The sequence below is a fragment of the Hippoglossus stenolepis genome, chromosome 10 (genome assembly GCF_022539355.2).
Source record: "Hippoglossus stenolepis isolate QCI-W04-F060 chromosome 10, HSTE1.2, whole genome shotgun sequence".
In the NCBI taxonomy this organism is placed as follows: domain Eukaryota; kingdom Metazoa; phylum Chordata; class Actinopteri; order Pleuronectiformes; family Pleuronectidae; genus Hippoglossus; species Hippoglossus stenolepis.
This window is the reverse complement of record NC_061492.1, coordinates 24191033-24201609: the sequence shown is the minus strand read 5'-3', so window position 1 is coordinate 24201609 and position 10577 is coordinate 24191033. Positions and strand designations below refer to the sequence as shown.

The 10577-nt window shown below is 41.6% G+C and overlaps 1 protein-coding gene across 1 annotated transcript; it reads left to right on the top strand.

Annotated features, from left to right (window-relative positions):
• Positions 1–792: 792 nt before the first annotated feature.
• osr1 (odd-skipped related transcription factor 1) lies at positions 793–10129 on the top strand. The gene is made up of 3 exons (XM_035169088.2): positions 793–1151; positions 6537–7235; positions 9139–10129. The coding sequence occupies exons 2-3, from the start codon at positions 6565–6567 to the stop codon at positions 9269–9271; spliced, it is 804 nt and encodes a 267-aa protein (XP_035024979.1). The 5' UTR covers positions 793–1151; positions 6537–6564; the 3' UTR covers positions 9272–10129.
• Positions 10130–10577: the final 448 nt, after the last annotated feature.

Here is a 10577-nt window from a genome sequence, read left to right as displayed (position 1 = left end):
ACCTTAAAATGAAAAGTGAATTTGTGCAATCAATATTCTACATAAATCCTTGTTGGGACAAGATAAGATCCATTGAATAAGGTGATGGGTCGGTGACCGTCTTCACCCTCTCCCTCACTGTCTCACTGGTTTCTGAGGCCCGCAGGTTTCAGTGCCCATGGGCAGCATCACACGCTCTGACCCACATGAGTCCATTAGGTCTCTCAGCATTAACAGCAGCAGTCTATAAATGTCATCCCCAGCAGGAGAGCGTCCCTGTGAAGGCAGCGCGCAGGCTGCGGGAGCAGAGAGAGGTTTTACGCGCGGTGCTGTGAAGTCACAAACTCTCACCTCCTCTGACTGACTCTGGATTTTTGCCAGACAAACGTTCTAAACCAGAATTGTAATCATCAAATATCCAACATGCGGCACGTTAACACGCGCAGTTAGAGACGCGCAGACATGGCCTCCGTGCGCTCTTTAATTTACTCGTTTACAGTTAAGTGTCAAGACAAATTCTTGGCTATTCCTCTTGACTGTTTAATACAAAATGTCTATATAAATTCTATTTGGATACATTTTCTGTTTGGTTCCCAGGCGCGTGTGCGCACCGCTCCATATGCGCCACTCCTGTCGAGCGTGCTCCACGGAGCCGAATGAAACATTAGCACATAACCAGAGTTTTGTTCCTGCCGGACGCCATTGGATCACACAGCAGAAAGATGTTCTGTGTCCTGTTGTGTTATTTTCTTTAGTATATGGGTTGGCTGAGTGACGCGCCAGTAGGAGTCGGACTCTGCGCTGCAATAAAGAGGCGGCGGCAGCTGGGAGCGCATACCATTGGAGAGGAGAGGCGTACAGCTGCGGCACCAGCACACACCAACAGCACACACCACCAGCACACACCAGCAGCACACACCACCAGCACACACCAGCAGCACACACCAGCGCAGAGCCGGAGCAGCTCAGCCTCACCTCGCAGGGAAGACGCAGAGGCAGCAGCAGCAGCAGCAGCAGCAGCAGCAGCGGGAACATGCTGCCGCTCCGGCCGTCCCATTGACTCATCCCACCGACAGAAGGCTGCTCTGCGGACCCACACACCTCGATCCCCCGGCAGGACCTCCGCGCTGCAGAGGGAGCATTTGAACATATATATATATATTTTATATCGGGTAAGTCTTCACTTTAATTTCCTAAACTCCAACAAAATCCTCGAAGACAAACAAAGTTGTACCTAAGAAAGTTTTACACCTTTTTCAAGTATGAAATAGTTGTCAACGTAACAATCAAATGTAAGTATTTTAATTATGACTTCAACCTATAAGCAGTAAGGGATTGAGCAGCAGGTGACATTCAATTCTTTCAAATGATTACCATAAATCAATATTAATATAGATTTTTTAAATTTGTGTTCAATCGTACTTAATGGCAAAATTTAGATTTATATTTTGAATCACATGGCAGATAACTAAAGAGACAATAGTGATGTTTTAGCTAAAACACATCACTTTATCCACTAAAACCTCATTGTTTGTATCTAAGTTTAGTAAAAAAAAAACAAAGCAAAGTTTTTATTTATTTCTCAGCAGATGTGTAAATGTGAGATCTCAGGTCGCTCAGGGAAAATATAGTTTAGAAGCTGCTCTGCACTTTCAGTGCACACAAGCAAGACTCCAAACACAATTAACAGCACTTTGTTGTTAGTGGCACATTAGGCCTCTAATCGTCTCTCTACAGAAAACAGTCTGATAAAACTGCACCTTTAATTCAGATGCATATTCATCTCATGTGGCTCATTCATCCTCATCTGCACACAAGCGTTTCAAATAAGACTTTAACAGCTAAATGCAGCAGTCTGAGTAAACATCGTCCAAACAACACCAGCCTCTGCTCTCTGACACCTCCACGCTGTCTCTCCGTGTTTCACCTTTAATGAATGATGCTGCTCCGCTGGATGAAGCCTCGGATCAAACGCAGCGCATATGCATCACAAGAGGGCCGAGAGGCAGGTGTGGGTCTGAGGGGGTCGGGGTCAAAGGCCTCGACACCTCAGATCATGGAGATCAGGTCATGGTTGAAGTGTCAGTGGGGACAGAGATGAGGGTGGGGGGCATCATCATCATCATCTCCTGCCACAATGTTAGTCAATGTGAAACAGGTATCCAGATGTTTCACTCAGATAAAAACAGCTGCACTCAGCTCCTTTACAATAGAAATCAAACTTTTCAGATGTCAGGGAATTTGTGTTATTTTAGGTATAATTGTGGGACATGAGTATAGGCAGTATTTTGAAGTGACAAATCAGGATGGTGATGCTTTCCATGACTTGATATATCTTTATTGAATTGATAAAAAAAATGATCTGGCGTTGTTGGCTCACACGTTGTGTAAATAATGTAATGCTCCTACATGAGACAAGAACAATCTGAGACTGTACGTGTTGAATGTTTAAGGCCTCAAAGAGGCTGCTGTCAAAAGGCCCAGGATTTCTAACTACATCCCGCCTGTTTTTTTTCTAAACAGCCGCAGATATAAATAAGTGAACATTTACTGTTTGTCCAAATAAAATAGAAACAGGCGGCGAGGTGTGGCTCAGCCGGAGGCGCCCGGAACGTGCTTGACTTGGTGTCGTTTTTTTAGGGGTAACAAAGATCGAGCAGAAATCAGCAAGATTCATGTGAAAGTCAAATTTTAAAATTGATAATGAAGAACCGATTTTGCCACAAAACTGAACTTTGTTGACCTTAATAAACCTTCGTATGTTTGATTATTCCTGTACCTAAGGCGTGGGCACTTCTCATGACTTTAGACGTCTACTGTTTCATTTGATAGTTATTAGTAATTTATTATTCTGTTATGCTTATAAAACCATGGTCACAGCAGTGGTCCTGAGGGCTCCTGAGATAAAACAGTGCCAACAATTTTTAGAGAAAAAAAAAAAGCTCACGTCACATATACTTACTGCTGCCAATTCATTTTTCTGACTTTCTTTAATTCTTGTTTTTCTTTCTTTTTTTGTGAAAGACTGAATTATTTGATTTAGTCTGTCAACTCAAACAATCTGAGTGGGAGACATTCACTCTGGTCGACCTGCTCACAACTCACATCCACAAGGCCATGACAAGTGCAAAAGGCAGTTAACTACTGGATTTAGCCATGAGACGTTATATTATAATATTTCTACTATTTATATTTTACTACTCGTAAATCTTTACTGGGAAAAAATAGTGGTGGACAACTGGTATCATTCTGCTATTTGTTCAATGTCACTGCAGCATTTGGGTCAAATTTGAATATATCAAATTACTGGAATCAGATTACACAACGCCCACCCTGTGTCAGTGTGGGTACGGTTGCTATAACCCAACATATCCAAAAGCATATAGAAGAGATTTGGGGACATGTCAGGTGACCTCAGTGTTTTCCATAGTTTTAGCGATTAGCATTAATAATTTCTGGGTCTGTGTGTGTACTACACCCAGCCTGATTACGTTGACATGGAGGTGAGAAGCAGCAGCTCACTCTTCACAATACAGATCTCAGTCTGGACCGGAGCAGAGCCCCACATGGCTGCTTGGCTCTGGAGGTCCGTGGTATGCAGACTTCAAAGGGTTAAAGGTGAGGAGAGGCTCAGCAGCACACCACTTATCTCCTCTAATGACCTCCTAAGTAAAAGTCAATTACTTCTGCGTCATGATCAGAAAGGAACAGACCACAGGGGGCTGTTTGAGCTCCAGTGCTCCTCATTACAACTACTTCGCTGGAGTTTACTGGACGAGCCGCGTGGCCTCAGGCTCGAGGTTAAGGCCTTTCTAATTCCCCCATTTACTACATTTATTACAGCATGTATAAAGCTACAAAAATGTAAACTCTGCGCTCTGTGCCTGTATTATAATCAGATGCAGATGATCCCTCACTGCAGGACGACATTATAACAACCTACTGCAAAGACGAAATCACTACAAAGCACCCTCACCTGACTTGAATTCCATTTATTGTCTCTGTTTGAGCAGCACTGTCCCGTGCTGTACAGGTGGTAATGAAACCACAGCTATTTGAGAAGGGATTTACAACGTTAAGCATTCCGCTTAAACTTAAAACAACTTGTAGTTTTTTTAGGTTGTGATATGCTTGGGAGATACTAATTCCCCCCCCAGCTACTAGTTAAGTCAATGCAATATTATCGTTATTATTACTATTATTACCAAAACAAGCAGGGATAGGTGTCTGAACAATGTGAGCTTGTACGGTGTCGGCTCCACGGGTTAAAAAGTGTGAAGAGGTGTATTTTCATTTTAACAAAAACAAAAAAGAAGCCTGACACATGCTCAGTAAATGGTTTTAACTTGTCACAACTCATAAGGCCATTATCATAAATTATGGATCTGGTAACAAGTGAGTCAAAAAAACGGAGGAAAAATGTATCTGTGTTTTCCCAGGTTACGATTACAGATGTGTTTGTTTGACTGAGTTGCGCTGTAACTACATGGTGGAAGAAACAATGACGTCCTTTCCCAGAAACGCCACAGTGAGAAAAAAAAGGCTAAATTAATTTAAAAAAAAGTGATAAATAGATAAAGTTCGGACTTAAAGTAAATGTATGTACACAAATTAAACAATGACATGTTTATGTGACATTAGAACTGATACTTGGCATGTGAACAGTATTTTGGGGTCACACATACCACTTGTTTTACCACAAGTTTGTCATATGTTTTGAATCTTAGAATTTCATATTTTCCCCTCATTTGTCAGTCCTCATCTGAAACAATAGCCACAGTGGTAGAAGACATAAAACAGCAATGTTAAAGGATTAAAGCTAAAAATAGCCATGTGCAGTAGAGTTGAACCAAAACTGTTAAATTACCAAATATCATATTACTGGATTTACTGCTGCAATAATAAGTCAGCGGCATATTGATGTTGTTGAACTGGCAGTTTAATCTGGAACAATGCATCATTTTTTGTTTTATTTTCTAATATAAAATAATACATTATTATATTAAATATTCTAGTATTTTATCAGATTCATACACTGTAAAACCGTAGTAGAGAAAATAATGAAGTCATTTCAAATGGAAATCTGTCACGGTAACTTTTTTCGAAGAATGAAAAGTGAAAATCCAAACTGTTCTGAAATGCAGCACCTGAGTAACAGTTGTGTGTGAGTGTGCTGCGTGTGCTGCGGTGCAGGGTGAGTAGAGAGGTCTGCTGTGGGAGATGATGAGGAGTGGCCTGTGGGACATGGAGCTGCCGTGGCCCCTGTCCATCAGCGTCTGCCTCAGACAAAGATACATTATTGTCTATTGTTATTCCGGCTTATCAAACCTGATTTAACAGCTCACAGGTATTTCTCTGGCTGAACACTGTCGTTCTGTGTCTCTGCCCTCAACAGCCCTGGGCATGTTATGTTTCTGAGGAACAGGAACCCCCTCCTCCCCACACACACACACACACACACACACACACACACACACACACACACACACACACACACACACACACACACACACACACACACACACACACACACTTTGTCTAACCCGTCTTCTAGCATGTGTTGATGCAGCCAGTTGTTTGTGTACACATTTGCCACACATTCACACATTAGTCTTTATATGGGGACCATCAGCAGTGGTTAGATCTTTAATCTCCACCCCCACTGTAATTATAATCCCTTTTCTCATACGACAATTAACAACAACTTTAAAGGATCATACCAGAGGCTCCGTTTTCAAATAAACTCTTTTCAAACCAAATCAATTATTATAAACTCATAACCATACTTTGTATATTTTACAAAGTGATAGTATAAATTGGCATTGGACAAAGACTTCCTATAACTCTAAAAGCTTTCGACAGTGTGGATCCAACAGCAAGGGCCTTTCACATGCACAGCCTCAATAAGCCGACAATCAGCCCCCCCTTCATCAGCTTTATCAGCCAGACTGGATGTGTATTGACTCCTGACAGAAGTGTGTGTGTTGTTGTATGGGGTGTGGTGAAGCACTGGGGTTCTGTGTAGATGGGGGTGGTGAGTGGGTTGCACCAGTAATTAACATATCAAAGAGGTTAATGGATTTCATCGTTTGATGAAAAATATTTTACCTTAATATAACTTCAGTCGCTTCACATCAGACAAAAAAACTAAATCAAAGTTTTCTCACCAAATAACCAAGAAGCACCGACCTTCAAAACACCTGAGATCTATATTGATAATATACAACTGTATACAACATATCCTGCTGTCGCCAGCATTCGGTTTCATGTTTTCCATTTATGTATAAAAAATACATAGATATCAACAATGATGCTATCAGTATTTAAGTTATTAAGTATTACTTTCACAAATATGTAGTCCATGTGCTGGTGAGATGATATTATGAATATTTACTCCAGGGCTGGAGTCAGTGATGACCAGGAGGTTTTCTCACGTGTTAGTCTCCAAATAATTGTCTTGTTATAAACATTCGAAGATTTTATAAAATTATAAGAAGTCACATTGAATGTTGAACATTGTTGCATATTTTCATTTTCTAATGTTTTGTCTCTACCAGAAGACCTGCTGGACTTTGTGTAGCAGCCATGGGCAGCAAGACTCTGCCAGCACCCGTGCCTCTCCACCCATCCCTCCAGCTGGCCAACTACTCCCTCCTCCAGAGCTCCACCGGCCTCCAGCTGCCAGCAGACCATTTTCACAGCATCTACAGCTTCAGTGCCTTACACGCCATCCATCTCCATCAGTGGACCCTCGGCTACCCGCCTTTGAATCTGCCCCGCTGCACCATTTCCAAGCTGCCAGCTCAGTTTTCCTCCATGGCCTCCATCCCCATATTCCCCCACCTCTTGCAACCCAAGCAGGGTGCCGCAGGGCTGCTGCAGAGCTCCAAGAACAAGCCCCGTTTTGACTTTGCCAACCTGGCGGCAGCAGCCACCCAGGACGACCATCTGAAGGCAGAGGACCTGAGCATGACGGGTGCTTCTGCAGCAGCACAGGCGTCACCTCACCACGCGACCTCAGTTGGCCTTGGATGCCTCCTGGATGTGACCAAACTCTCCTCACCGGAACGCAAGTCCAGCCGAGGCCGACTGCCCTCCAAGACCAAGAAAGAATTTGTCTGCAAGTTCTGCGGCCGCCATTTTACCAAATCCTACAATCTTTTGATCCACGAGAGGACGCACACGGACGAGAGACCATATACCTGTGATATCTGCCACAAGGCCTTCAGAAGACAGGACCACCTTCGGGACCACAGGTGAGAACCAGGGTCATTATGTCCAATAAATTACAGAACAGAACATTGTATTTGCTACATTACTTTCTGAAATTGTCAATCTGACAAGCATGCTCCCTAGCGATTAGCTAGGTGTGCTAGGGGGAGAGTTCCTCCTCTCTCTTTCAGTTTCCATACAACTACTTTCATACACAGAGTCATGATTTATCTGAATGTAGCACCATGGTGCAGCCATCCAGGAGAAACGGTCTAAAAGTGTGCTCCCCAACACTCAACTTTTCATCCAAATTTCCAGCGCTAACTTTTGAAGGATACTTAGCAATTTAGCTTGCATATATTGTTTCTAACTGAACTCAAGACTTTATTTATGTTCTTCAAACATGTGACACCATGTCTGCACAGGAAGCAAAGTGTGAGGAGTGGCTGTAGTTCTCTGCCTGGTTGTGTGCAGGATGCGTTCCGGCACGGTACAGAGTGCAGGTCATTTTGTCTTTAGCAATGCCCATCACACACGTCATTGCAGTAACTGAAATTGGAAGGAAACAGAGTTGAAGTGCAAAAATAGGCTCTGATTCATGTTTAGCGAAAAGTGAGCCATTCCTCAGGCTGTTAACAGCCTGTTTGAAATACACTACATGCTTATTGGGTCAGAGGCACACAAGTCCGACAACTGAAAGACGCTGCTGAAACACCTCCTGTGTGGACAAGCTGTAAGTCTTAATGGAGACAGGTTAAGTTGTGACATTAAACTATTATTGTAAATAATAAAGATTCAGCATCCAGACAGAAAACCATGTACACACTGGATGATTTCACTCTCCAGAAGATGATGAATTGATTTGAGTGGTTCTTTTTTAGGGTGTGACAGGGTTAGTAAGGAGCTACATATTTTACATGTAGGAGTTTGCTACTTTGGGTCTTTCCATTAAATTCTGTCAGTGTAACAAGAGGATACGCGATGTCAAATGTTTCCATGTGACTGTGCAGCCACACATGAAGTGTGTAGTGTGGGTGACAGATAGTTTAGCAGTCCACCAACATGAATCTATGTAGTGATTTCAAGTCTTTAAAACTGGCACTAGTCATTGCCTTAACGTTACCAAATATTTGGTACTGCAGCTTTTTATACTGTCTTCAGATGGTGTAGAAAATATTAGAATTACTAATTGCCCAAAAACAAAAGATCAACAAGAATATTGCAGGGACAGTTGGGATGTTATCTCTTGCATTGAAAGCTGAAAACGGTTTAAAGGTGAATGCAAGAAAGTTTTTGCTCCACATTATTTGCTTTCATGTGCAGTTGGTGATTTGTCCCAAACAACCAGCAGCTGTACAGATGCTAATTGTAGGCAATCATGAGCACACTCTATATGTCTATGGAAACATGTCCTTGTGCTCAGCCTGATCACATAGCTAAGACGCATGGCAAGCACTTTTTTTTAATTTGTGCCCGCTTGTGTGTAAGATCAATAGTAACTTACAAAATAAACCACGATTGAAACGTGTGCTATAGCCGCTGACTGCACAGAAAAGTATAAAACAAGGGATAGGAAACTGAACGATGGCAGAGACAATGATCAAGAATGTTTAGTAATGTTTGTTTTGTTTTTAATGAGGTCTGGAGTATGTTAATCTCTCACAGCAAGAGGTTAGATAACGCTCCAACAGAACCTACCCCCAACATGAATACTCAAAAGTCCTCTTGGATTTGTCACATAGTGTTTGTTCCCGAACCTAACCACACATTAGTATCAAAGCGGACATGCTCATTCCAATTGCCTCTGAAATCATGTGCTTATTGTTTGGTTTGGGAGGATCATAAATCTTGACAAATGTTTGCCAATTCTGTACAAATGATGACGCTCTGAAATCGGATATGCTCTAGGTATTAATATGAGCTGCTCTGTTGTGTTCTCGTTCGCAGGTACATTCATTCCAAAGAAAAGCCCTTCAAATGTCAGGAGTGCGGGAAGGGCTTCTGTCAGTCCAGGACTCTGGCTGTCCACAAAACATTACACATGCAGGTCAAGGAACTGAAGCCAGCCAAGATCAAGTGATCGACTCTGCCAGCAGGGGAAGGACAGGGACACTGGAAAAACCATGACCAAAGACGACAACAGGCAAAGAACAACCAAAGACTTTTTTTTACTTTCAGCAGTAGAAAGAGAGCCCTCGGCTTCTGTGTTCACACTCGTCAAGGATGAAATATTTTACCAGACAATTCTTAAAGACATAATACTGCAATAAGCCTTTGTGGATAAGTGTATGCTTAGTTATCAAAGCCTGACTTGGCAGAGAACCCAGTGGATGTGTGGAATGTGAAATCGACCTGAAAAAAAACCTGTGGCTGCTCAGTGCAAATAATTTGCTCAGAAGCTTATAATCCAAAGACTTTATAAAAAAGGGACACAACTCTCATGTAATTTTTTTTTACAAAAACTGAGAATGATCAAAGCCATGTTCGTATAGACACATTTTCATCCTTTTCAATATCACATTCCAATGATATTTTTGTACAGATGCATTATATCAAAATGTATTTTTGCACTTTAACCTGATTATTGATTATTTACATATATCACTGGATTTCTTAAACTTATTTTCAGAATGAATAATCATTTCTAAATAAAATATTTTACTGTAACTGGTTTGTCTGAGTGAAGGTTTATCACATGAGGTCAAAATGTACATCAGGTGGTCATCAGTCACCACACAATTTCAGTTAAAACTCATCATGAGCAAAGTAGTGCCGATGACGAGGATCTGCGTGATGAGGTAAAAAGACCACTTATTCTTCACTAACTTTTAAATCTAAATTGAAACTTTTTTTTCCACTTGTTGAATCTCAATAAGATTTCAATATTTTAAGGGAAGAATGAAGCACTTAGGCTAAATGCTAACATTAGCATGCTAACATACTTACAATGATTACATTTGCATGCGTTAGCAGGTAAAATACTCCCTTTTTTATTTTAGTGTGTAATCATGCTAACATTTTTTAATTAGCACTAATTACAACTGAAGCTGATTTAATCAGGCACTTGGACATAACCCAAAGAATTGGATGAATTCAAATTCTGACCAGAAGGAGACAATTATTTCACAACTTCACAGCAAACCATGCAATGGTTGCTGAGATTTTTCAATAAAGATGTCAACCTCATGGTGGTGCTAGATGTAAAGTCAGGGGTTCACCTGAGTCTGTAGGATTCTCTGGGTGCTGTGGATGTCAACCTATCAAATGGATGTTGAGGTTTTTGACTCTGGACTAAAGAGGTGGACTGACCAGCCGACACTGTAACCACAAAGTCATGCTGCTGCATCAAAGCTCCACTAATGGTGACTTAATTTGCATAATTTCTA